The sequence below is a fragment of the Syngnathus scovelli genome, chromosome 12 (genome assembly GCF_024217435.2).
Source record: "Syngnathus scovelli strain Florida chromosome 12, RoL_Ssco_1.2, whole genome shotgun sequence".
Classification (NCBI taxonomy): domain Eukaryota; kingdom Metazoa; phylum Chordata; class Actinopteri; order Syngnathiformes; family Syngnathidae; genus Syngnathus; species Syngnathus scovelli.
The window spans coordinates 7,158,518-7,184,916 of NC_090858.1; the positions used below are offsets into that span (position 1 = coordinate 7,158,518).

At 40.2% G+C, this 26,399-nt stretch overlaps 5 protein-coding genes across 23 annotated transcripts in view; 2 read left to right on the forward strand and 3 right to left on the reverse strand.

Moving 5' to 3' along the window:
- Nucleotides 1-800: 800 nt before the first annotated feature.
- Nucleotides 801-12,654, reverse strand: prim2 (DNA primase subunit 2). 2 transcript variants are annotated; one of them, XM_049736196.1, is made up of 14 exons: nt 12,533-12,654; nt 11,914-12,063; nt 11,724-11,836; nt 11,555-11,631; nt 11,356-11,476; nt 10,553-10,648; nt 9,956-10,093; nt 6,911-6,978; nt 5,688-5,760; nt 5,414-5,599; nt 2,126-2,252; nt 1,819-1,901; nt 1,598-1,666; nt 801-1,169 (listed from the first exon to the last, which is right to left on the reverse strand). In XM_049736196.1, the coding sequence occupies exons 2-14, from the start codon at nt 12,056-12,058 to the stop codon at nt 921-923; spliced, it is 1,545 nt and encodes a 514-aa protein (XP_049592153.1). In that variant the 5' UTR covers nt 12,059-12,063; nt 12,533-12,654; the 3' UTR covers nt 801-920. The 2 variants fall into 2 exon arrangements, with proteins under 2 accessions (XP_049592153.1, XP_049592152.1); XM_049736195.2 differs by having other exon boundaries at nt 11,914-12,105; nt 12,533-12,608.
- A 427-nt stretch (nt 12,655-13,081) lies between these two features.
- rab23 (RAB23, member RAS oncogene family) lies at nt 13,082-17,868 on the forward strand. Its single transcript, XM_049736219.2, has 7 exons — nt 13,082-13,423; nt 14,629-14,865; nt 14,939-15,024; nt 15,263-15,419; nt 15,508-15,590; nt 15,683-15,775; nt 15,858-17,868. Exons 2-7 carry the CDS (start codon nt 14,711-14,713, stop codon nt 15,989-15,991), a joined length of 708 nt encoding a protein of 235 aa, XP_049592176.1. The 5' UTR covers nt 13,082-13,423; nt 14,629-14,710; the 3' UTR covers nt 15,992-17,868.
- On the reverse strand, nt 17,865-19,886 carry bag2 (BCL2 associated athanogene 2). The gene is made up of 3 exons (XM_049736209.2): nt 19,631-19,886; nt 19,337-19,446; nt 17,865-19,090 (listed from the first exon to the last, which is right to left on the reverse strand). The coding sequence occupies exons 1-3, from the start codon at nt 19,750-19,752 to the stop codon at nt 18,696-18,698; spliced, it is 627 nt and encodes a 208-aa protein (XP_049592166.1). The 5' UTR covers nt 19,753-19,886; the 3' UTR covers nt 17,865-18,695.
- Nucleotides 19,887-20,259: 373 nt separating this feature from the next.
- Nucleotides 20,260-25,859, reverse strand: znf451 (zinc finger protein 451). Of its 5 annotated transcripts, none has more exons than XM_049736184.2 (11): nt 25,658-25,859; nt 24,207-24,261; nt 23,966-24,043; nt 23,471-23,576; nt 23,161-23,308; nt 22,930-23,056; nt 22,701-22,860; nt 22,418-22,565; nt 20,906-22,338; nt 20,718-20,780; nt 20,260-20,623 (listed from the first exon to the last, which is right to left on the reverse strand). In XM_049736184.2, exons 2-11 carry the CDS (start codon nt 24,255-24,257, stop codon nt 20,583-20,585), a joined length of 2,355 nt encoding a protein of 784 aa, XP_049592141.1. In that variant the 5' UTR covers nt 24,258-24,261; nt 25,658-25,859; the 3' UTR covers nt 20,260-20,582. The 5 variants fall into 5 exon arrangements, with proteins under 5 accessions (XP_049592141.1, XP_049592143.1, XP_049592138.1 ...); XM_049736186.2 differs by having other exon boundaries at nt 25,606-25,859; XM_049736181.2 differs by lacking the exon at nt 25,658-25,859 and adding an exon at nt 24,993-25,566.
- A 260-nt stretch (nt 25,860-26,119) lies between these two features.
- The window catches only part of dst (dystonin), a 77,703-nt gene continuing 77,423 nt past the window's right edge, over nt 26,120-26,399 (forward strand). For 11 of the 14 annotated variants that reach the window (XM_049736130.2, XM_049736133.2, XM_049736136.2 and 8 more), the window contains exon 1: nt 26,121-26,358. In XM_049736130.2, the coding sequence (XP_049592087.1) occupies nt 26,175-26,358 (184 nt within the window). In that variant the 5' untranslated portion in view covers nt 26,121-26,174. Of the gene's footprint in view, nt 26,359-26,399 lie in introns of all 14 variants that reach the window. The other 3 variants (XM_049736135.2, XM_049736141.2, XM_049736149.2) reach the window with 2 other exon arrangements.

Consider the following 26,399-nt stretch of genomic DNA (forward strand, 5'->3'; position numbering starts at 1 on the left):
ATCCTTTCTGAGAAGCTTAACATTTCCAGTGGCAGATTCTTCTAGCTGCAGTGTCACATGCTACCAAAATGTTCTTTGGCTGACAGCGCCACCGTTATTCACTTGGATAAATCCTCAAAGTCAAGCATCTTGCTTGACTCTTAAACCCAACTGAAGCTGTGTGTGCTTCACTGCTTCACTAGTGTGCTGATGGCGGTGGAAGCAGCAATGAATCCTAGAACACAGGTCAGCAGCAACACGTTGGTTTTGAATTCTGCACCACCACCTGGAGTTTTTCAAAATACTAAATCATTTAACTACAAAGGCTTCACTTTACTATTCAAGGAATCATTCTTCCTTTGGGGGACTGTATTTGTATTCATGTAATCAAGAGCTGACTCTAATTGGATCTCACTCAATTAATCGCGTATTAAAAAAAAAAGAATGCTGATAAGAACAAAACTGCTCTTTCTGAAATAGCAAGATAAGGCTACATTGCCAAATACTCGACACAAAAGATTCAGAGTTTTAGGCAGCCACCATTTTTCACATCTTATTACGAAGGGGGTAAAATGTTTGTGAGCAGACTACGTATGCCGGGAATATATTTTGCAGAGTAAAGCAATATTTCGGGGAAGGCTGCATAATGCAACTAGGGGAATTGTTTATTACCATCCAACCAGCTGCCACCGTTCATACATACTCTTGCCAGCAAATACAATATTACTGAGGCAGCTGGGAAATGTTCTAGTTAGCACCACCAGAACCAGAACTCACGCCAAAGCACCAGTAAGTAAACTTGGAACAAGGATAATGCAGCGTTGACATATTGAAAAGATGTTTAATGAGGAAAGCAATGTGACTTTGGAGGGAAGGTTAAGATTCTGTCATGCAAAAAAAAAAAAATCTGATGTATATCTATGTATAAATGCAAAAACAAATCAAGTGTCTTGAAAGTTCAAGTCAAGATCTTCCGCCATCTCGTCCAAATCCTGCGATGGGTTTGTGTCTGAGGCAGTCACTGCTGCCTTCTCACGAGCGGCAGCAGAATTTTTAAGTGCAGTGTTACCCTGGGACCTCTGTGGGGTATCCACCATCTCACGCTTGGCATCTTTACCTCCCCCTAAAACCTTCTGGCTCTCCACAAAGTACTGGTTGGGATGACTAAGGGAGAAATTAGCATCCTCCACCTGGCGTTAAAAAAAAAAAAAAAAAAATCTTAAAATTTGAATATAACTTTACAAAATAAAATGTCAGGACTGATATGAAATTTTCATTTCATTAAACCTGCATAGATTTCACACTGGATAACTCAATTTGAGATTAGACTGAAACAAAGTATTATTCAGTATAATTAGTTTTTGTGGGATTTTGCTTTGGTGGCTGTGGTGTTGAACTGCACAACATACCGAGGGACTTTTTAAATATTTTGTGAACCTCATTAAGCTTAATGTGCAATAACACTAACTCTGTAATCGACACAGACGCAACATGAGTAATTCAGCTACAAATATAGTTGTGAAATTTAGTTGGCAGTGGGGGAGATTTTACAACAAAGGTCAAATCTCTTCCTTTGGTTTCCATGGTTACCATCAACTTCACAAAAAAGTCTACTTACATTGTGAGTTAGCTCAAAGTACTTCTGGCAGGCCAACTGGTAGTGCATCCCTTTGACCAGGTCCAATATCTGCAGGGAAAGGTATAGAAGTACAAAGTTGGATATTTGTAAATTGAACTTGAAACATTTTATTTTTGACAGATGGCACATTAAATACAATGGGAAACATATAGTGATTATGAGGGCGGATAAGGAGAAGCATTGTTGGCCTGAGCACCCACCTGTGTGATTCCATTGGGGGATACCTTGTAGGACTGAAGCTTCTGCTTCAGCAGTTCTGGGTCACAGTGACGAAACGGACATCCTACAAATGCAAAATAAACATGAGCTGAAAAACAATATGGAGATATAGAGATTGACAAAGCAAAAATAATGACTATCTAGCATAAAAAGCAGCTGCCCCTATCTGGATAAACGTATTTGGACACCTGGCTTTATTATTCTTTAATGTTCAGGGACTCTCAATTGGTTAAAATTTTAAAAATGGGTATTCTGTGTCCTACATACGACCAACAGCTGTCAACTCACCATGATGGTCGCCTTGGCTTGGCGGGTTTGACATAATCACTTTCATGCAGCTAAAGGGGGTGTAGTCCGTCCTCTTGCCTTCTTTGCCAAACATGTGGCGGATGCTGTAAGCGTACGCTTTGTCAAACTAAAAAACAGAGCGAAAAAAAGGGTAGTGTTGGGCATGGTGGTGTGTGTGAGGGGGGGGCAACATTGGGGTGAAAAGAGATGTTTATACATCATGCCGATGGTGACACTTTGTTTTCCCTCAAGGAAATATGGAGCTATTAGAGGGACCCTGTGGTAGAAGTAAAGCTAGTTGAATTATGGCTAATATGACCATCTTTGCCTGTTTACACTTTTGTCTTGACCAAGGCATTTAGATGTTAGCTGCCAAAGAACATATGGGTCTGGGAGGGAGTTGTGCACGAGGGGGGGTCACTCACAGGCCGCACAATGCATCACTTTCGAACAGCACGCAGCAGTGTGCAGACATTAAAAGAGAATTAAGGTTGCTCGCTTCTAAAACTCAAACAGTAAAACACAGCGCGCTCCTACCTTCGCACACAAAATAACACATTCATGCTGCAATAAAACCCCTGAACTTGCTAATGTAACAATCTAGCATGGCAATTTAAAAGACATCAAATCTCAGAGGACGATAAATCTTATATTAATTATTGAAGGCTTCAAGATTCATGAGGTAATCTCCAGTGTCGAGGTACCCCCACCTATATTAAGACGAACACTGACACTCTGCTCCCACTTTAGTGTGTTTAATGGCTATTAGAAAGAAGTTAAAGTCCCCCAAAGTCCCAATGATCATCGTCACACACACATCTGGGTGTGGTGAAATTTGTCCTCTGCATTTAACCCATCCCCATGTGATTTTGATCCATCCCCTGGGGGAGAGGGGAGCAGTGAGCAGCAGCGGTGCCGCGCTCGGGAATCATTTGGTGATCTAACCCCCCAATTCCAACCCTTAATGAGTGCCAAGCAAGGGAGGCAATGGGTCCCATTTTTATAGTCTTTGGTATGACCCGGCCGGGGTTTGAACCCACAACCTTCCAGTCTCAGGGCGGACACTCTACTACTAGGCCACTGAGCTGGACATCGTTAGGACATCATAACACCCCTAAAATCATTGCACTAACTATGATGTGAAAAGTAACTTTTATCCAGGCTAGACCTTCAAACGAGACCAACAAAGTGACCACGTGAATTTTGCCTTTACTTACTCACCTTGAATGTTTATTTCCAAATCATAAGGCACCATAGCTAGATCGCATAGCTAGCATCTTATTGAACTAATTATTCACTGCTTCATAACAAGACATGAGCACATTCATATTTAGCACAACTGAGGTTAACATATTGGTGTTTCAGTCTCTCCCATGGCAAGTCACTTACTTGTTCTTCTACCCAATAATAATAATAATAATAATAATAATAATAATAATTAATTGAAGATGATGTGACAAGGGATTAAAATGAGTTTCAAGCCCCTGCCTTAAAGTTTACCATTTAATCTCCAACTACATTCTTAATAATCCTGTATGTACTCTAATACAGTTGACCTCCAAACTGGCAGCGTTAAGAACATCTAAGAGGTAGGAGGAACGAAATAGACGAGTACAAAAGCTGTAGCTTGTGCGCATTTTGGCTCATGAGCTCATGAGGACACATTCACAAAAACCTGCAGCCATGAGACAGAAAAAAATAGGACACAATCAAAGGGATTATGTGCAAGTGCACATGTACATGCACGTGTGTATACAGTACATTTGGATTGGCTTCTTAGGCACAGCCCATACTCCATAATGACTGATCTCCCTCGAGGTCCAATCTGTTTTGGATGTAATTTCATTCAAAAACTCCCATTTATAATCTGCATTTCAACACTCTGAAAAAAAGGTATGAGAGTAATATACTGCTAACAAGTTATAGATGCACAAACTAAAAGTTGAATTTCCAGCTATTGGGGAATGAGCTGGTCAAATTTGGATCATATCTTGAGGAGTAATACTTAATTACGAAAACCATTCTGAAACCCTAGCCCTAGTTTTAAACCCTACTTTGAAACCCTAGCCCTAGTTTTAAACCCTACTTTGAAACCCTAACCCTAGTTTTAAACCCTACTTTGAAACCCTAAATCCTACATTGAAACCCTAACCCTAGTTTTAAACCTTACTATGAAACCCTAACTCTAGTTTAAATCCTATGTTGAAACCCTAACCCTAGTTTTAAACCCTACTTTGAAACCCTAGTTTTAAAACTAGTTTGAAACCCCAACCTGTAGACCAACCTCTGACACAACACATACAACATGAGCATGGCGAGCAGGTCAGTGCTGTCTTGTAGGGGGGGACAAAACACCTCTGGGAATTTACTATTTAGCTACAGCAGCCATAAATGTAGTGCACTCAAGTCATCACATGACCAGGTGGTGGAACACACAAGGGAAGTTGAGCAAGTTGTGAATTATTCTGCTGGTGTGCTTTTGGAAGAAGAGACAGCGGAGCATAGCAGCTTGAATCCAAAAATAATTAGCGTTGTTTGATAAGTGCAAAAACAAATCCAAAAAACAACTACAATTGACATTCATTAACGTGGATTCAGAGAGGAGCTATGGAACCACCACGGGGTTGGTTTTCACAAAGGTATTACATTAGACTGCAATACAGGTGCCGACTGCAAATAACATTAAAGAAGCAGAGCCCATTCTTTACAATATGAATAAAGCACAAGCTATATTTTCATGCATCGCAGCCTCGACAGAACACACTGCATCTTATTTAAAGGAGAAGGATTTTTTTTTTTTTTTTTTTGGCTCATGGCTTTCCTCCACAGTTGCAAAGTGTAATTTACTATTAAGCCATTGAGGTAAATAGACACAATAACAGTAAAAGAGCATTCGTTAACAATCACAGACAGAAGTTAAAGTAGTTAATGAAGGTTGATAGAAAATAGTAACAAACTGTCAGAGTCAAGACAATGTTTTAAAATTGAGATAACGATGGACAGTGCATCTAAAATACATCTGTGCCTAGATTGTTGCCTAAATAAGATGTAGCCAAAAGTGAAATTAATTTTTTATTTTAATTAAATACATTTTTAAACAAAAAGCTATCGTGGCAGTAACAATTTCATCAAAACCACATTCGTGGGTTAATTTCAGTTGCTAGATTGAAAACTATCAATGCGTATTTAAGTGCAACAATGTAGAAATATTTCTCTGCGGCTATTCAGTGAAATTGTACAGTCCAAATAAAATGTGAATGTTTCGACAGGTGTAATGAAAGCACTAACCTTGTCCGCATCTACTTTGCCTCTGATGAATTCCAACCTCCAGAACTGCAGCGCCTGCTCCAGAGAGAGGCCGATGCCCTTGAGGAAGAGTCCGTACTGCATGCGGCCGCCATGGCGGAGGTGATGGTTCTCTCTTAAGGACTGATGCAGCTGCCTCATGCACAGGGGGAAGGATTTGCCCGAGAGCTGGGGATGGACAATAAGAACTGCTTAATGAAGAACACACTGGCATCATTTAAACAACAGCAGCAAAATGAGGTTTCAAGCAACTTACTGAATCAATTTGCTCCAAGGAGATTTTACCAACATTCTTCTGGATGCTGTAGTCCTGTCCCAAATAGGAATGGCTAAAAAAGGAAAAATGTGTATACATCTTTATTTTCAGAATACTCTAAAGGCTGAAATAATGAGCAATTGATGTAAAAAGTACTGTTCAAAACGTTCACATTAAAACAGCTTTCAACGTTCTAAATTAAATTTTGGGTGGTGGCTCAGTCAGAAATGCTACTGGTCCTGTTTATTATTCCTAGTATAATATGATGAGTTTCAATGATTATTTATATATTGAGTGTACTGCAGTTTTTAAGCCTAAGAAAATATTGCTTTTCTGTCATTACTTTTTTTTTTAATCAAGATGACAGTCATATAGGGGCCCCGGTTCACTGTTTATGAAGAACCCTGCTTCAAGGACAATTTGAATTGTTTTGCTGACACACAAAAATGCAACAGACATGATTTAGAAGCACACAGACTGTTGGAAAATATTTACTTCATGAAGTTCTCCCAAGAATTTTGATGAGTAAACTAAACCGGTAGTAACGCAAAATAGTAAGCTAAACACGTCGTGGTTGCCACACTGACCTCGTGGTAAACCTCAAGGACTGCAACTCGACAGGCAGTGAATCTTATCAGTAGATTTTTGGCAGTCTCAAGTGGCAGTGCTTTTTATCCTATTTTGCACCGCCACCACAGATTATGGGACTGCCTACTAATCGCAACAAGCTGCCCACTAATTCTCATAACAATCAGCCAACATGGGTTCGCCTATCCTATTAATGTGCTTCCCTTTATCCCAAAAATGACACCCTCGCTAGATTCTGAGCTGCTTACGCTGGTATTGATTTTTCACTGGTGTTCGCCTTTCCAGAGGGTGGTTTTGATCAGTATGTAGAGATAAATGATCCAGTTTGTTAGGCTGATACAAGGCAATGATTAAATGAACGATTCGATTGCTTTTTAATGGACTTAATCAACGGCAAGGGAGAAGTCATTAAAGATTACACAATTGCTTTGAGAAAATAAAGTGACAGATTCTTACTGTGTTTGTTTATAACGTGTAATTCATGAAACTTTTTTATCATGCATATAGTCAACTGGGCTCTCTGTTTGTGTAAAACATCTGGACCACAAATGCCCCTTGGTGCCAAAAGCCTATTCGGCTGTATGTCCCCAAGGGAGAAACAGAGGCAGCCAAAAGTTATGAATCCCGTGGCTTACCTGAGGTGGTTAAGGAGCGGCTGGAGCCGTTCATCAGAATGCACCGCCGGTAGCGAACGCGCCGTCAGCTGCGGGAGAGAGTGGCATCGTTTGAGTAATAGTAAACAGGGTGGGTCGAAGGATGAGACGAGCCGAATACGGCAGGTTGAGGGGAAAGATTAAGGACTGTGGAGAGAATTAATTAGAACAGAATGATATGGACTCGTAACGAGGCTGATTTTTTGGGGGGAGCGTGAGCGCTGCCCAAAATATACGTCAACAAAATGAGAATCCAACAGTTTGACAAAATGGCCAACACAATCTGGTGTTCACTGTGCTCCTTGGCTTGTAATTAATGGCCACCCTTACCCGCGCTAAGTCTGCTTCAAAACACACTTCACTTTATGGATTGTTCTCCTTGTAAATTTAATGAATGTGCCTTCTAATCAACTACGATGTAGTTTTGCACAGTCGGTCTTACACAGCCATGTAATGCTTCACAGAGCACAAAAAAAAAACAAGATGCAACCATGACTAGGAGTCACATGGGACGGTCATCAAGTACTACATCGGAACAGCCATACAGTGTCCCCAGCGGACGACATGAGCCATTACACTTAATTGTGCACTTACATTGCTTTCTCATTTGCTTTTCTAATTTCAAAAAGATGGCTGCCAGTCCCTTGACAGACATGTGCAGCCCAGTTTAACAAATAACAGTGACTTTATGCGCCCTGTAATGTTTAGCATTCACTGGGGACAAACTAGGCTCGATTCGGCATTCAACACTTCTACGGCTGCCTTCAGTATCTTATTGAGTATTTTAATGCTGTGTGCATTAAAATAAGATCAAATGGACATTGTGATACCTTCAGTAATGATAAAAACAATTGTAGTAGTTACTACTCCCCAAAAATTTCAGCTTTGTTTTAAATGAGAGGCATGTTTAATCTGTCAAATTTGACAGTGCTGTTAACAAATGTCAAATTCACATTTATCCTTACTTTTCAGTTTCTTTAATCTTATATTCACAATGAAAGTACGCAAATGTGAAAAGAAATCTAAAAAAAAAATCAATTTCAAGTGAGGAAGATTTTCGGAATGCTGCAAACGAAAAAACCAACAAGATGAAAGCATTACAGTCTTGATGGTGGTAACAGAGTTCGACTTGTGATTAAGCAGCACCAATGTAGTAGTCAAGGAGACAAATAAAGGTATTATTCCTGATGTATGGGTAAAAATATAATGCCATAATATAGAGGACAAATATTCAACAGTTCACAGGGGCTTAAGGGTGAAAATACACCCTTGCTGTTATAAATAATAGCGTCTTTCTAGCAGAACAACACCTCAGGCTAGGTACCTATATATCCATTCATAACAGTAAAGCAGTTTTGCTTTGCACTCTAGTTGCAACCTCTCATCACTACACAACAGGACCTTTTGTCTCGTCACATACCGCGTTTTACAGAAAATGCCTCCAGCTCCCCCGAAAGCATCATATTGCATGATGTTGCATGAGCCTGAGGGTGTTCAGTGCACTGCATATCAACATTGTACCTTCCACGCCCACAACCACATTGCATCCATGTGCGGGGGTTGGATATAGCCTCGTTATGCCCAATCCACCCTGCAGACATTTTGTGTCATATGTGCACACGAGTTTTCCTCACTTGAACCTTTGTGTTTCTTTGCCAGCACTCGGGGCACTGAGGCGAACAAGCAGAGTGGCAGTACAGCACATGCAAGCAAAGATATTGTGTTAAAAAAAAAAAAAAAGGGAATAGTCAATGGGAATGTAGGTGGATAAAAAGCTGCAATCTTGTGCAGGGGTCCTTAACCCAGTTCCCTGACCTGGACCAATTTGTAGATTATTTGGGTCCCGGACCAACAAAAAACTATATAAAAGATATTTTATTTTGGGGGAAAATAGCGTAACAAAGACCGGCGCATGATTTTTATACATCAGTGACACCTTAAAAAATTTTGCAAAAAAAAAATAAATTCGCCAGAGAGTTGTTTTGGGGGGAAAAAACATGCGAGCAATGGTGCTGCAGAAGGGTCGCACACTTTGTGTCAAAAAATAAAAGTGATATTTAAAAGTACCAGGACATCCACCTGAGTTAAGGTTTATTGCAACAGGCAAAAACCAAGCTCAACAACATTGCTTGCAATGACTGACGAGCTAACGAAACCATAAAACCTTGAAAACTTAAAGGCAACCTTGGATTTTTTTTTTTTTTTAAGAACTTGAATATGAAGGACAAAAAAAAAAACAGATAGAGGGAAGCCGCTTCAACAAATGTGTCTGCACAAAAGGCATCTTTCTTAGTTGTGGACTGCATTTTTAAAGCTTAGAAGCCCCTTACTATTGGGGAAGAATTGATTCTGCCTGCTACCAAGGACACTTTTTGGAGCGGGTGAGGTGAAAAGACGTGGCAAATATCTCTCTTTCAGCTAGAACCAGAAGAAAAATTGATGTAATAGCAGAGTATGTTAAGGTAAAGTTAGAGACGATAAATGAGTCACCCCAGTCTGTGAATGAATCTACTGAAGTTGCAAAAAGGACATTTTATACATACAAAACACACAATTTTTACCGATCAACACCAAACTATTTCAATCCTTAAATGATAACATATTTTGAACACTTCAGGACAAATGACTGGGCGGCTTTCTGGAGAGGACCAATCCTTTCTGGTTCAATCTTGTGCCTCTAATTTAATTTGCAAGCCGCCACAGTGCCCAAGGAAAAATAACTAATTAGAGACTGACAATCTGTCAATCATTTCTCATGCACTCTCATGCATACTGAACATAGACGACTGGCTCAAACCAGTGCTTCAAAGGATTCTATCTAACGGTCAGTTGAGAAAATACTGTAGAATAAATACAATTGTGTTCTTGTTTCAGATAACATGCGCTGAACTGACAAAGCTTTTGGAGATTGAACCCTCCTGCAACAGCTACCTAAAAAAAAAAAAGTTTGAACTCGCTTGTTCAACAGCAGTAAAGAACTTCAAGGCTCAATGCTTTCCCAAATATCGCGGAGCTTAAGACACCTACCGCAAGCGCTTTAGACAACCCTGTGCGAAAATCGTTGAGCACAATGGTGACGATGTCCTGCTGAGGGATGTAAACGTAGCCTGCTTTGAGGTAGACTTTTCTTGTTCGTACCAGATCCAAAGCATCTTGGAAAGGAACCTTGACAACAGGAAACAGAGCAACACTGTTATAATATGTTAATACTTTTTGGAATGTGTCAAAACAACCCTTTTGTGGTATTTACAGCTTACATTTGTGTTTATATCCAAGGATTTACTTAGAATTGATTAACATATAATACCAAAATAAACACAGCTAAAGCTTCAAATCTGAATTCACATGCAAGAATGAATGTTTATTTGTAAAAATAAAATCACAAATATTTGTTCTTCATGTCAAGTTCTTGTTCATTTCGGTATCATGCACTGCCTCTGACAAAATCTCAAAAAGTTAAGCAAGGTGAACAAAATGAAGAGCTAAGGCCAGTTTACTGCCCTGAAGCGGTGTCAAAAGGTTTGACAAGTTAGACAGAGTTCTGAAAAAAACAACAACTATGATCAATTGTCTGGAGTGCGACACCACCCAAGAAGCACAGTGGGTAAGAGTTGAGGAACTCACTTTGTAGAAATCTTGTTCCTCCACAGTGGTTCCACTAACGCCGTAGCTGGAGTTGATGAGTTTATCTTGCAGAGCTCGCTTCTCCTCGATAGAAATCTGAAATCATTTTAGTCAGTTATGAGGATGAATTCAAACGTACTGTACATTTGTGGTTGTTCTACACAGAGTGGCTCATATTAGGTGTCTACAGTTATTCAACAATGTAGATTTCATATTCTGATTTTTTTGTAGTTTATCTATGTTTCAAGAAAGTATAATTTCATGTTTCACTTTCTTGTCATTTATTGATTGAATGGAAATCAGTAGGAGTTATTCACTAATGTATTTGAAAATAAGATTTCTAAACATTGGATGTATTTTACAAGCATCCATTCATGAAGTTTGATATATTACATGCATAAATTAATTAACTCAGTTTATTACATTTATGAGAACTAGAACACCAATGAAATTTTGTGTTCTGTTGTCTAACAGCACCATCTAGGGGAAATCTTTAGAAGATCAGTTTTGGGTGATGTGCTGCTGCTTTTTCCCTTGATTTACAATTTTTTAACTGAAGAGAAATTCAAATGGATATTTAAATTGGGGCATTACACCAATTGGTTCAACATATACGACATCAAAAGGAAAGACCAGATTTAATTAGCAAATCTTTGAAATATAAAGACGTATTTTAACGTTATTCAACTTTAACTCTCCTTACAGTAAAAGTAGTGCATTGATGAGTAAAATTAATAAGCAACATGACTAACATTAAAATATAATGCTTGCAATGGTTATCAAAAATAATGAATAAATCATACCGCATCATATTGCAGATTATTTTTGTGTAGAAACTCCAGCTTCAGTTTGGGATTTAGGTCATTGAAGCGGTAGCGCATTAGGTCCACTTCCTGCTGTATGAACCACCTTCGGAGGTCCTCCCTGTAAAAGATTCCGCAAGAAAAGTATTTTAGTTCCCGTTTAATTGGCTCACATTGCACACTTGCAAACATCATTTACGTCTGGCAATAGGCAAGTCTTAGAATGAAGTGGGAGATGTGGTCCTTTCTTCGTTTCTCGTATTCACTTGGCCCGCTCTGTGTTTTGCAGAAAAAGAAACAACAGTTTTAGTATCTTATTTCAATTTAACTAATATACTAGTAATATAACCGTCAAGCCTTCTACTCACAGAATCTACTCTGTAAGGAAAATTCAAGTTTTTAAACTCAGAATCCAACTTCTTGATGTACTGCTCAGACAATTTCACATAGCTGACGCCCAAATTCTCAACAGTCTTCAACACTACGGGGACAATAAAAGATGATTGATTAAATTGAGAAGTAATATGCACACTTAAACATCTTTCATTGTCTACTTACATTTCAGTCTCTCCACCGCAAATGTTTCAAATTCAGTGAGAGAGATGTTCTCAAGGGGTGGTTGTCCATAGAACTGCAGAGGAAGTCCATAGAGCTCCTTCTGAGGATTGATGGCAAACTTCCTTCTTCTGCTGGGAAACTCCATATTGTCTACAAGCAAGTCAGGTAGGGTGCATGTTTAGATGTTCTACGCTGGAACGGGGCAAGACAAAAAGTATCATCCTCAATAGTGCCAGTTGCAAAAACTTTGTGGAGCATAACCGATTTATATAAAATAATAATAATAATAAAAAAGATTATAAAGGACTATCACGTCACGTACACTTGCTGCCCACAAGAAAACCTAATAAGTTACGGTACTGTACACCTCGTCCACCTGATGTGATCAAATATGAGATCCGTATGTGCAATCAAGAATCTCCAATGTTTTATTTATTATTATTATCTGTAAAGGCAGCTAGCCCGAGTTTAGCTTTGTTATGCCTAAGGCCACATTGATTGTGGCTTACAGTTCATTTTGTTACAAACACAACATAGGTATGAACACAAAAGCACGACTAAGTGAGGTTGTGCAGTATACCAGTGAAATAAATAATACGATTTAAATGTATCTAATTACCGATCGAATGATGGAACGACGCGTCAATGCAGAACGGCTTCTTCCCGACTCACTCCCGCCAAATAGGGCTGAAAAACAGGGGACTGGTGACGAAATCCCAAAACCAGGAAGTAAGGTTGGCGACGCCCCGCCCCGTTTTGACTTATGAGTACTCGTTCTGTCATACAGCTTGTCCCGTTTGAATCGCTTCCGTTATCATCATTCATCTGAAATACAAAACGTGTTTTGTATTGTTAAATCATTTTTATGCTATTACTGGTTTGTCCTCCACAATTATGGCTTAACACACTGATAATAATAATAGTTTACCAGAGAGCTCTTGCGCACATTTGTGATATGGTATAAAACATTTTGCTATTGCTATGTGATGATAACTTGTCAAAGTTTTTCTCAGAGTTTCACCAAATTATTTATGTTGTTCGTAAAATGTGTATCCTTTTTACTGTTCAACAAAATCTTATAGACATAATGTTAATTACATGTCAGAACTACAATTGCTCCCATGATCCTTGCGTGATGACGTGTTATCACTCAGGCTCTGCTGCCTAGCAACAAACATTAGCGAGTTAGCAACGCGACCTAGCCACTCTCGTGCGCTACGTCGCTAGCTCGCAGCAGCCAGGGCTTGCGGGTGGGTGGTGATGAAGAATTTTCATCTTGGCGAATGACACTAGTAGTAATCTAAAATCGACGCGGACCTGACTGCATTGCATTTAGAAGGCTTTGCTCATCTTTGTGCATTTTTAGTAGTCATTTGCAAGACGACAATCAGGAGGAGCATAGTTGTTGTTTTTTTCTGCTGAAAAGGAACCTAGTCTTTTTGGCGTAAAGAGTGACTTTCTTCTCAAGACAGTTCATCTGATGTGGTTCAACACACAAACGTTATTCCAGGTAAGCGATCTGTCCTATTCTGGCTTGGTTTCCTTGACTTGTCAGCCAGAAAGACAACGCAAGCAGCTGCTGGCCACTTGAGAGCGAGTGAGCCCCTTATGGACTAGAAGAGGTGAAGCTACAGGCTTGTGAGCGCAAACGACAGACAAGAGCGGAGTATAGACGCAGCTCAAGTCAATTTATCGATTTCATTTTGTCGGGTTTGTCATTAATGGCTTTGGTGAGATAGTGATTTTGTTCAGAGGTGTGGTGGACAGATGCCATCTTCTGATTCTGGTACTTTAAATCTCAATCAAAATATGCATGGCAGTCTTTTTTTTTTTTTTTTTTTTAAGAAATGTTATTGCACTGCACAACCAAATGTAAGACGTGTTTTAAAAAGTGCACAGTGCTTGCACCATATGGTTAAATTCAAGACAAAAGCTGGATTGTTGGAAAAATGTGCTTTTGCCAAGCATCCTGTAAAGGAGGCCCAGTTGGGATATTTTCACACTCATTGTTTTCAAACCTTTATCTAGCCAATATAATGCATGTTTAACATTAGCAAATACAAGTGTGTTAATTTTTTGACTGGTGTCACTATACAGGACTATGTTACTGACATATAAACGAACCAATGCATAATTTGGAGTAAATAAACATTGTTCAGACCAATTAGGTGAAATTGGAAAATTTATAGTTCAATGTGCCACGGCACATTAGTTGGTAATCATTGAGCCAAACGATCTGCGGTATTAGAAAAAGAACCCTGGCGATGCTGTCAATGGCCACTGAGAACAGCTTTCCCTCAATATGTTGTTTAGAGTTAGAAGCCGCAAGCATGTCATAGGCCAACTTGCCACACGGAGTATGCAGCCGCAGTGTCGGACTCGAAGGCAGAATAAAGACACCCAGACAGCTTTTATATAAACAAGCTCACTGTAAAAGCCCCAATTAAGCTCGCATTGGACTCCCTCTTACCTCACTTATGACACGCATACATCATATGCACTCATGTAATTTCTTTTTTATGAATCTTTTGCATTTGTATTTAATTGTTTAAGATTTGCTATCTGCTGGACATTTGTTTATGTCCTTATAGTAGCCAAGATCTCAGTTTTTACCTGTCAGTGAGATTTTTTTTTTTTTTCCCAAACCAGGTTAAATAAAGGATACCATAACCAACACAGTCAATTTGTTCAAACGTGTGTATTTTCTGCTCTCAGGGATTTTATGTGTATGTGTCACACGGGTGAATAAGTGCTCCATCGACGTCAAAGTGACACGAGCAGCTGGGGCGGCGTAACCATGCTGGAGGAGGATATGGAAGTGGCCATCAAGGTGGTTGTGGTGGGCAATGGTGCTGTGGGAAAGTCCAGCATGATCCAGCGCTACTGCAAGGGTGTTTTCACCAAGGACTACAAAAAGACCATCGGAGTGGACTTCCTGGAAAGGCAGATCATGTGGGTAACAAAAGATTCTAATGTAGGCTGATGTCACGGTGACTCATTCCATTCTCTGTCACGTTGATTTTAGGGCTAATGATGAAGACGTTCGCCTTATGCTATGGGACACGGCTGGGCAGGAGGAATTTGACGCCATCACTAAGGCGTACTACCGTGGTAAGAAACCACCAGGTTCATCAATATATCTTTCACAGCTTGTCTATTATTCGATATTGGCACAAAATCCATTGGCAGCATAACATTCATAGATTTTGCAGATTTCCTTAATGAATTGTCCCTTGGGTGTTCAATTCAATCCACCAAGCAAATCTCCTGTGACGCTGTTCCGACAATATGCAGGTGTTGGGATTAAATTATGTATGGCGCACCGTGGTCCATTTACCTATCTTTACAGGCGCCCAAGCGTGCGTGCTGGTGTTCTCTACCACAGACAGAGATTCATTTCTGGCTATTGACAATTGGAAGGAGAAGATTGAAGGAGAGGTGGGAGATATTCCCGCAGTTCTTGTGCAGAATAAAATTGACCTCCTGGAAGAAACGATTATTAAAAAGTAAGTTGTTTTTTTTTTCACGGATGTCAACAATTAGACACATCCATTGGAAGAATGAAGAATTTTCAGTATGTTATTTGCGTTGCAGCGAGGAAGCGGAGGCCTTGGCCAAGAGGCTTAAATTGAGATTTTACCGAGTTTCAGTAAAAGAAGATTTGAATGTCACAGAGGGTACGTTTTTGAAAATGTGATCAAACACTACAACGTAATTGTCCAAAAGGTGTAAAAAAAAAGCGCTATAATTCTATAATTTTGTTTTTCAGTGTTTAAATACTTAGCTGAGAAGTATCTTCAACAACTCAAACAGCAAACAGCGGAGGAGACTGAGGCGGTACACTCGACCAGCAATAAAATAGGTAAGAAACTTTACTGTGTGTATAATTTTTTATTCTTTGCTTCCCCCACATGATGTCATCCAAATGCTGTTTTTCCATGCAGGAGTTTTTAATACCACAAGTAGTAATCCAAGCAACCAGAGCTCCAGCAACGGCAGAGAAGTCATCACACTACGACCAAACAAACAAAGGACCAAGAAGAGTAAAAACCCATTCGGGAGCTGCAGCCTCCTCTAGACAAACAGCATTTTTTGTTTGTTTGTTTGTTTGTTTGTTTGTTTGTTTGTTTGTTTGTTTGTTTGTGTGTGTGTGTGTGTGTGTGTGTTTGTTTTTTGTGCTGACCATCCACTGGTAGCCTCAGATAGAAACCAAAGTGCAAAGATGGGAAATCACCTCGCTACACTAACCTCACATTTAATCTCCTTACGAAATTTTCCTCCCGTATTGATGGATGAATTTCATCTCCATTATCTTGCACAATGGCTCCACTTTTGCTGTTCACAGATAATCCCTCATGTCTTCTGCCGCAGAGATTTTTTTTTGGGGTGCAGGAAAAAGATCATCATTCCATTTTCACACAATTTTCCCAGACCACAAAAAACACTTCTTCAGAGATTTTTTTTTTTAGATTTATCTGAAAAATTTGTCAGATTGATACTGTTTTCCCAATGACATCATATGATCCCCTGAATAGAATAAATTATGAATAATTTTGCTCCTACAGATTTCACCTGCACATCTTTGTATGTATTATAGAAGACAAGCCGAGTATTTTATCACTATCACTACGGTTTGGTTTATCTGTAATAAATTCAGCGACTGGTCAAATGTATTTTTATACAGATCAAAAAAGTGTTGAGTGATAATTTTGAAGTGTTAATGGCTTCCTGGTGCCAATTATGTCCTGTCTTAATGCAGCAGAGGTTAGAATGTAACCTTCAAATAATCTGTCATGCTAACGTATATCCCAAAATGTGTGTCCACTCATCAATTTATTTACTAAATTTTAGCCCTCTGAGATTTAACAGGAGGCCGACACACTTGAGTTCCTCAAGTTACACTCGTCTATCGGACGTTGTTTTTATATATGTTTATTTTTGTATGACTTTAAGTAACTCATTACTTTGTGAGTCATCAATGTTGTCAACTTGCCTAGTAGACATCAAGCACAACATTTTGATTTTGATCTAATATATTGTTTGGGTGTTCCGTGTCACCATACTGCTTTTAATTTGAACAGATTAATAATTAAGGGAAAATAAATTAATAAATATCAGGTCTATAATGTTGCTTTTAGAATGCTTGGTGTGCTGGAATATCCAACAAAATTTCAAATCCTTTTAAAAGAAATGCCTATTCTGTGCTAAGCCATTTGAAATGTTTTATCTCACGCTGGTCTAAGAAGCACAAACAAAATGTTGTAGGAAAGTCTCCTGTTAAATATCGTAATGTGAAATCATCTTTAAAGTTCCTTCTTAATTCTATTTAAATGAATATTGGCCAATGACACATGCATGCACATTGTTTTTGTTCTTTGGGAACTGATTCTTTCGCATGTATGGTGGTATTTAACATTCAAATATTAGTACTGGAAGCAAAGAAAAGTGGCGTACTGTAATTGTGTTGCATGCAGAAGCCTTTTGTGAGCGCTCAGTGAATGTTCCAATTTGGTTGCAAAGCCACAATGCCTTAACCATGTTTACATTGTTGTCCATTGACCTCAAGGAAAATATTTTTGTCCCCTGAAAATGGCCCGCACATCACATTTGTATAAAATCGATTCTTTGCCTTTTTTTTTTTCTTAACCAAATGGACTTCACGCACTTTATCATTAAAATGGCAGAATTGGAGAAACCAAGAATCGGGAATTAAAATGACTCATACTTATGTGCTGTCACTCAGGTGTTGTATGAATTTATGTGCTGCTTTCTTAATTTTTTTTTATTCCATCAACCACATTATATCATTAGAAAAAAATGGTTTATGTCTCTGACAAATATGAATCATTGTTTCATTTTTAGTTCTAACAAATGTAACCTGAAATGTGCCACGCAGTTGCGCTCCAGCTGTCATGGTCTAGAGGGGAGAGGTGAAATAAATGAATCTTAACTTTGTTTGTTCTCAGGCTGGTCACTTTAATGACAATCAGCTCAACTGTGGCTCCATTACAGTTCAAACGTTACAGCATACGAACATATACGAACGAGTGCTGGAAACATGAAGAATATTATTTTCAAAATAACCCATCTGAACTGTTTGCACATGTAATTGTTCCCTCAAGGCTCATTTTGGCTTATTCCTTCATTTTCAACCCACTCAAAACCTTCAGAAATTTAAACCCGAAGTGGGATTTTACTTGAAGTTATTGGCAAAGTACGGCAATATTCTGAATCATAACTAAAATGATTGTTAACAGGGGACAATGGTTCTTCTACAAAGAGGTATTCAAACAAGGGATGACCTAAAAAAACAGGTATTGTATGCTGTTATGTAAAGAAAATCTAATAACATTATGCATTGTAAGTAACAGGTTTATTTTCCTAAATTCATTGTTTAACATTATTATTGTAAAATATATAAAATCATGTATTTTACCATTCATTCTTGTATTAAAAATTTAGTCTCGTATTACTGCTGTACTTTTTTATGTAATTTGATCTTGTCGCTATGACAGCAGTTGTTAAAGTAACAGGCTCCCTTCAACTTCAATTTTATGCACTTGTACACAAAAAGAGCTTTATGCAAATAAATCCTCAGCTTAATGTGACTCGTATCGTCTTCAGGCATTGGTAGTGGAGTTAAAATTGTAATTAATGGTGGCATAAACATTTCATGCTAGTCTGGTGGTGCTTTTGGCCCCAAGGTACATAACAAATGTATGCACTCCTTATCACAGTTTGCTTACCACAGTGAAGGATATTTTAGGTTTAGGTAACAATTCCTATTGACTGCCATTTCTTTTTGACTCCTCTAATTTTTGGTGATCCATGATCTTTATATTTTTCTCGGCATTTCCAACGTTCCTCAGCAGCATCTCCAGCCTCCTCTTGATTTTTTTCTGGTCCTCCAGAGCACAACCGATCACAATGGCCTGAAACTTCTCGTCGATGGGCACGGGCGGCACGTCCGTCAGGCAGGCCGAGTGCAAAGCGAGGAGCCGCTGCCTCGATTCAGCCATGTTGTCCAGCAGCTTCTTCACGATTTCGTCAATGATGGACGTGGCCTTGCGCAGAGCCTCCTCTTGCTGGCTGTTTCTGATGGTGCCCACGTTGATCTCAACTGACAATGTGCGGCCCATTAATCGGTCTGCAGTCAAAGTCAACTCTTCTTTCTCTCCTGAAAAAACAATCATGTGTCAGAATTGACAGGAAGGGGTTAGAATGCATTGAGAAATGCATATGCAAATTTAGTTCTTGGAACCTGCCATGTTTCATATCAGTGAACTTTAGAAAGCATAAATAGCTGGGTTTTTAATTTTTATTATTATTTATTTTTTAACACCAGACCACTTATTTGTACACAAATGAAAATAGAACAATCAAACACAAGTGTCCAAAAAGTGGAAGTCAAGAATGAGCTCACCGGCACTGATGTTATGCATTTCTTGACTATTCTGTAAGGTTTGGATCATTTCCAGGATGCACTCCCTTTCCTGCTCCATGGCGGAGGCTGTTTCGCGTAAAGTCTCCACCCTGTCACACATACGCACCCACGCACACAGATTTTGCAAAGAGATGAATCAGCACCACAATGAAGCACACATTTACAAGATAGTAATAATTAACATTCGGGGGAAAAGCGCCATTTATTTTATCCAAAATGTGCCCACGCGTCCCCGAGGTGCGGAGCCCCCGAGGTCCGGAGCCCACTTGTTACCTTATCTCCAACTGATCCAAATTCGACAAAAGCTGTCCGGCTCGGTCCGCCATGGACATAGTTCTGTTGAACTTGCCGCTAGATGCATCGTTGAGTTTCGCTTGTATTTTGGCTTGGGCCATGGCGTTGGGTGGCCGAATGTGTAAAATAATCTGAATGTTTTTCAAAGTGGTCTGTCCTGCAAGGGGTGCACCGAATACAGTGTGATCTGTCTGATCAGTACGCTGGTGTAGTTGAACGCCCCGGGGAACATTGCCAAACATGGATATGGACTTCCTCTGCTTGACCTTGCCGGAGTTTCCCGAAGAGTCCCGAATAGACGAAGCCGATATCGAGACCCCAAGGGATCGCGTTACAAAGTTTTATTGTTGTAATATTCTTTTTTAGCTATGATATTATTTACTACTACTCCTAAAAAAAAAAGCAACAATACCAACGCTATCCCTTTGAGTGATTTTCCAAGTAACCTCCCAACTAAAAATTGTGTACAGCTACAAACACTGTGTTTCACTGTTTTACTGATTAATAGGTGGTAAAACGCAATACTAAAAGCCAAAGGCTATTCTTAACACAAAACCATCTGTCAAATATCTGCAAGAAAGAAACTTTACAAAAAAAGTCAGGAAAAGTCTGCAAGAACATCAGAAATTTATTTGAAGAGGCACACCGCATTACAAATTATGTTTCTCTGATTCTAAGTGAAACTATACTTAACATAAATTTCAAAACTAATTTAAATGTTTTTCTTTAAAAAAAAAAACAGAACACAAGTTTTTTTTTCAAAAACAAAACATACAAGCAAAAGTGTGGATCAGTGTGTGTTATGCCTTTAAAAGTTCAAGCATTCTTTTAAACATCAAGCTGCTCTCTCTGAAACAACAAATCATAACTGAGTAACGTTATGTTGTTCCTCGTGCAAAACCCTCTGATTAATGAACAATGCGTCGTCTCCTCAGAAGTCCAGCAGGCTTCTTTGAAGAGCCTCTTGTAACTCTGTAAAATAATTTAAAAGCAGGCAGCCTTAGTGTTAGTGACAAACATGTTTTAACATACTGTGTGGATCTCATCCGTGGTCTCAATTATGTACCTGCCGACTCTTGATCTTCTGCGCTCAAAGCCATTTCGTGTTTCACTTTTACATCAGATGTATCTGTGGTGAAAAACAATACAATAAATTCAACCATAGTATCTCCCATCCATGTTCTTATCCTCCCTTGGTTGTATGCTTCTTGTTAATTTGTATTATGTAAAAATGTAAACAAAGAAGTCGCATACCATTTAGCTGTGCTTTGACCTCAACATTTTTCAGTGTTGGTGGTTTTGTGGCATCTTTCCTGTACGTCCTTGAGCTCACGCATGGCGCCAACGCACAGTGCTGGGAATGATAGTGATTATGGAACTCCGGAACATCCCCAAAGCATTGCCTGCAAGTTTGGCATTCTACTTCAAAGGTTTTGTCCAAGTTCAATGCAGGATGGATGGTGTTGACATGAGTCTTGATCTGAACATAGGAGTGCACGCGAAGTGCGCAAGGACCACACATGTACTGACAGAGCCCTTCAGAGGCCAGTGTCTTCATGCAGCGGGTGTAGGTGACATTCAGTCCATCTCTGCTCTTCTCAGAGTTCATGCAGGGACATGGTTCCAGAGGTGTGCTACTCCCAGCGGGCTGAACAATCTCGTCGTTGCCTATACAGTAGAAGTCGTTACTGTGCAGGCTTTCATAGTGGCGCAGGAACTCTCCTTCGGACTCAAACTGCTTGCTGTTGCAGAGGCCGCAGAAGTAGGCGCTCTTCATCTGCCCGTCGTGCTCGTTGGCGCAATGTCGCTTCACGGTGGATGCCTTGAAGAACTTCTGCGGACAATGGCCGCACACAAACTTCTGGAATTTGTGGCTGCTCAGGTCGCCGCAGTGTTTGCGAACTGCGGCCTCCGAGTCAAACACGTCCTCGCACATCCGGCACATCCACGTAGGCAGCGCTCGGGAAGAGGTAGCCGCCGCCACCTCTGGTATGGACTCGGAGGTAGTGCACAAGTCCATTTTAGCACTGTTACTGGTCGACGGCTGGGCATCCTCAGGCACATCCCGTTCAGTGCAGAACGTGTGCCCAGTGTGTGCGTCAGACACGTGTGGCAGGACATCTGCTGGGCGAGGAATTTTCACTTTGCACTTGCAGCAGTAGATGAAGAAGTTCTCTAGATGTGCGCCCCCATGAATGCGGCACATGTGCAAGCGGGCCATGCAAGATTCTCCCATGCGTTTATCGCACACGCCGCATTGGTAGAAGATTTGGTTCACGGCTAAGAGGTGATTACTGGCTGAGGTTTCGTCCAAAAACTTCATACCGCACTCGCAGAACCATGCGGTCGAGGAAGCTAATTTGTTCCGTTTAGTGGGTACCTGCTCACACTCATTCTTCGTGGTGCCGCTTTTATGAATTAGTATTCCAGAGGTGGGATTCTCCTCGTATTTAAACCAGTAGATAACTTGCTTCTCATGAAACTTGTCAAATTGAAGAAGCGCTTGCTCCATGGTCCCGTTGATCTCCACCTCATGTCGGGTGTCTTCTTTGTGACGTTCCACTTCTGTTTGGCTCAAAAACATTGAACAACAGCGAGAGCACTGGCCTCGCACTTGCAGTTGTTTCACTAACTGCACCACTGTCGCATCGGCCTTGGCCACTGCGGTGCCATTTATGCACTTGACACTAGAAAACGAACAGAATAGAAAAACATTTTCAACAAGTGTCATATTCATATAAAAATAAATACATTTCAGAAACATACTTAAAGTGAGCTGTAATTTCCTGATGCGAAGTCAGCACTTTATGACAAAAAGTGCATTGGACAGTGAATGGGGTGTCCCTGCACAAGGCAATGAGGCGATTCATGGCGCGATGTGGAAATGGAACCGGTACCACTTCTCTTTGGGAGTCTAAGGAATAAAAGTTGAAAAAGAAAACGACACCTTATAAATGCAATCATTTAACAGCTCAATTGGCACATTATACACTATATTTAATTATTTTCAAGGCAGATCATATTATAGATGCATATGAAAAAGTCTCACCACTCATTTTGAGGGACTCTGTGAAGTGTTTTTTTTCTGACATGTGATGAAAACAATCTTCCCGTTTGTTGAAGAACAGGTAGCAGGTAGGACAGGCATAGCACATAATGGACACGCAGCGCTGAGACATGGAGTGACCCTCGGGATGAGAAGAGGACGCCTAAGAAATGAAATTTCATTAACAGAGCACAACATGGGAGGATTTGATGAGTTACTAAAGTGGACAAACCTTAAATTCAAGATGTGCCTGCCAATCTTCTTGGGTCTGAAAATGACGACAACAGGCCACACAGGCGAACACCTTAGTGGAACTTTCCTTGAGAGTGATGGTTGGATCACAAGGTGAGTGGTCAAACCTACACAAGTAAAACAGAAATATATGAAAATAAAAATATGGAAAGCTTCAACCAAAATATTCACATTTTCCCAAAGAAATAGACAACTAGAAAATAAAATCAACCTTTTCAGATGCCCTCCAAGGAGAAGTGCATTATCATAAACACGACAGCAGTTAATAACAGGACATAAGTATTTAGTCGAGGGTTTCGTGGGGTGAGCAGCTCTCCGTCGTCTTTTAGAACCAGAATTGACCTTTTCAGTTTGGACATCTACAAAAAAAGGAGGCAGATCTCATCATAAGGTAAATCAATTGAAAAGTATGGCCACACAAATCTGTGTAAACTGTGCAGGTCTAATTAATGAGAATGCTGTTTACTTCATAGTGTGCAGTGAAGAAATGTTCTTTTTTATTATTCAGATGCAGGAAATACCTGACAGCTTTAGCCAAAGTGCCACTTGGCGCTTTGCCTCCAGATTAGCTTCTTTCGTGGAACTACCGGGAACTGCATGATCCGGCTGTCTTTGTTTTTCTTTCTCCTGAATAAAACAGTAACAAAAGAACTGACATTTGTTTATATATGAAAACAAAATTAATTAATTTTGAGATCCCTCAATTTTGAATTGCTGTACGAGTCAGCTTTGTAATTAATTAAACTGTTTTGGTATTGCATTTTTGAATACCAATGTTTGCTGACGTGCTTGGCCTTTTTTTTTTTTTCCGCCCATTTATGAAGAAACCTTCACGAGTAGAAAAGTGAATTTCAAACCTCTTCAGCTGATTCGTCATCCACTACAATTTTGTAATGTTGAAGAGTTCAAACCTTTATTTGTGGGATCTTTATCAGATGAGATTACTTAATCTTGTAATTAATTGTAATAATTTTTTTAACCGCTGGACAGAACAAGAATTTACTTTAACCTCTTACCATACTTGATGAGGATGAAGAGCGTTCATCGTCACTATCACTCAGATCAACACACTCCACTGGGCTGAGCTGGCCTTCCTGTGGGTACAAAGTAGAAAATCTCAAACCATTACCCGAGATGCTGAATGAATACAAATACATATTAAATTACTCCTGACATAGAAATAATAAAAACATCTATGAAATACAGCTTCAGAGTTTTATGGTTCAAAGTTTTAGACGGGTAAACTGTGTGACTTACAGATACAAACTCCACATCTTCCTCATCATCCTGTGTATTTGGAGAAGACATGAATCTGTGGAAAAAACGACACTTTAAGAGGAACCTGGAACTTGCAGTTCTAGCACAACAATCACCAAGGACTTCAAATGTGCTGACTAAATTAGCATTAGCATGTAAACCTCCCAACTATTGATTGTACTGAAGGGAATACAGGGAGGGATTCGTTATTGTTTGTTTACAACACTACCAAGGGATTCAGCAATAAGTTACCTACTGCTGTCGTTCTAGCTTATTTTAAAACCCCTTTTGTACAGATCAGTTTCAGGTATACGATGCAAGAGCTTCCAAAATAGTCAACGAGCGCCGGAGAATGCAGGACAAAAATGGTACAATCGCTTTGGCCGGTGGAAACAAAATACGGTCAACGACTTCATGGATACTGCACCATGGGATTTTATTTTTGTAGTTCTTCTTTTAAATAGTAAATCCCGCTAGAGGGCGCACCCAGTTAATGCGAGAATAAACACTAGTTAATAAATAGCCGAAGAAGACTAAAAAGCGCCCAAAAGAGGCACATTTGATTTCCGAATTTTATCGTGCAAGCAAATCACATTTCTTAGATTATCTCTATCGCTTATCTCTTGATGCCACTATGAAGTTTTACAACTAGCACAGAGAATAGTCTTTTTGACGACGCAAACTAATGGGGTTGCTAAAAATGTGGAGCTGAGATCTCACTTTAACAATCCGAAACTTAAGTTTGCTTCTGTGCGTTGTGACGTGAATCATCAAACAAAACGTTACCTTTATGCGTGCACTCCGCAGTTGACTAATATTTGCTATCCCACCGTACGGTCTTAGCTACACGTTAGGCATGCCGAACTCCGCTAGAAACGTCATTTAAGCGGTAGCACTCATTTATAATACAGCGTGTCCCATGCGGGCGGTGTTTGAGTTAGTTTGGTTACCAAAACCATGCCGTTGTCGATACTGTTATTAAGACATGTATCGCGGATATATTTCATTCAAAATTATTATTATTATTTTTTTAATTGTGCACACGATGGAATTAAGGTCCCTAATTTAGAGATCATGAATATCATCAGCTTGCAGCAGCTGTATTAGTCACAGAGCGCACCCGTGTGGCGGGATGAATTAATGCATATATGTACACATTTTTGGATCAGCATTTTGTATGCAGGTCAATTTGGACAACTGAGCTTGTGGTGTGTCACATGGATTCCTCTAAGCATTGACCATGATGGCATGCAACTTTAGATACAGCTAATAAACAGCTTTAAAAAAGCATCATGATAAACATGTTTCCCCTCACCCCGAGCTCCAAAATTACATAATCCTTATTGCATCAGACTGGCATGGGGGTGTTTGCTTGATCCTGAAAGTGTGTGCATATTACCTTCATCCTGGGCAAACCCTTGAGTTTAAAAGCATAGAAAGAATGCACTTACACGTGCAATAGAGCTCGTAGAAAGCATGTCAACGTAGGTTATATTAAGCACTCCCTGCCATAGAGAAATCCAAAAGCTTGATCCTTTTCGGGCATCTCTGCAGCAGCTTCCGCAAGGGCTTGGATGCAATGTTCCGAGTCTTTCCCTGCACCTTGTCAGAAATAAATGAGACTTGCTGCTGACTCACTCACAACGTAACGGTATCACGATAGCCTGGGCTGTGGATCTCTTTTGCGCTTCACGAGTGGCCCAGTGAGCGAGGCCCCCGTGCCTATCTCCTCCTTGGGCTTGGGGGAGGTAAAGGAGGTGGCGGAGGGGGAAGAGGTGGAGGAGTTGTTGGAGGAACAGGAGGCCGAAGAGGAGGAGGAGGAGGAATCGGAGGAGCGATAGGTGGAGGAGGAGGGAGAGGAGGAGGGAGAGGAGGAGGGGGAAGAGGAGGAGGGAGAGAAGGTAGAGGAGGAGGGAGCGAGGGAGGAGGTGTGAGTCGAGCGGCTCTCGGCTGCCTCATCTCAGCTTGATGATGATCGCTGCCGTGTTTCTGGTTCTCCTCAGGCCGCTCAGTCTACAGTGCGCGCTGCTGTTGCTGTTGCTTTTACTCGGGACCATTGCCACTATCGTGTTTTTTTGCAGCTGGCAACGTAGTGTCGCTGGCGGGAAGCAGCCCATCAAATCAGTGCTGTCAGGGCGCTCCAAGTGCCGCGGTGAGTGTGGGAGAATTGTTCATGTCCTCATGACTCATGCC

Excerpts from the sequence above, each read along its gene's own strand:
- znf451 (XM_049736184.2), bottom strand. The coding sequence starts at position 24,257 with ATGTCTTCTCCAAATACACAGGATGATGAGGAAGATGTGGAGTTTGTA. Across the intron at positions 23,309-23,470 it reads ACTTTGGCTAAAGCTGTCAG|ATGTCCAAACTGAAAAGGTC; the intron begins GTATTTCCTGCA and ends CTTTTTTTGTAG. Across the intron at positions 20,781-20,905 it reads GGTCAAAGCACAGCTAAATG|ATACATCTGATGTAAAAGTG; the intron begins GTATGCGACTTC and ends TTTTCACCACAG.
- bag2 (XM_049736209.2), bottom strand. The coding sequence starts at position 19,752 with ATGGCCCAAGCCAAAATACAAGCGAAACTCAACGATGCATCTAGCGGC. Across the intron at positions 19,447-19,630 it reads TTGGATCAGTTGGAGATAAG|GGTGGAGACTTTACGCGAAA; the intron begins GTAACAAGTGGG and ends TATGTGTGACAG. Across the intron at positions 19,091-19,336 it reads AATGCATAACATCAGTGCCG|GAGAGAAAGAAGAGTTGACT; the intron begins GTGAGCTCATTC and ends TTGTTTTTTCAG.
- prim2 (XM_049736196.1), bottom strand. The coding sequence starts at position 12,058 with ATGGAGTTTCCCAGCAGAAGAAGGAAGTTTGCCATCAATCCTCAGAAG. Across the intron at positions 5,761-6,910 it reads CCGCTCCTTAACCACCTCAG|CCATTCCTATTTGGGACAGG; the intron begins GTAAGCCACGGG and ends TTCCTTTTTTAG. Across the intron at positions 1,902-2,125 it reads AAGCCAAGGCGACCATCATG|GATGTCCGTTTCGTCACTGT; the intron begins GTGAGTTGACAG and ends TTGCATTTGTAG.
- rab23 (XM_049736219.2), top strand. The coding sequence starts at position 14,711 with ATGCTGGAGGAGGATATGGAAGTGGCCATCAAGGTGGTTGTGGTGGGC. Across the intron at positions 15,025-15,262 it reads CACTAAGGCGTACTACCGTG|GCGCCCAAGCGTGCGTGCTG; the intron begins GTAAGAAACCAC and ends CTATCTTTACAG. Across the intron at positions 15,591-15,682 it reads AGATTTGAATGTCACAGAGG|TGTTTAAATACTTAGCTGAG; the intron begins GTACGTTTTTGA and ends TTTGTTTTTCAG.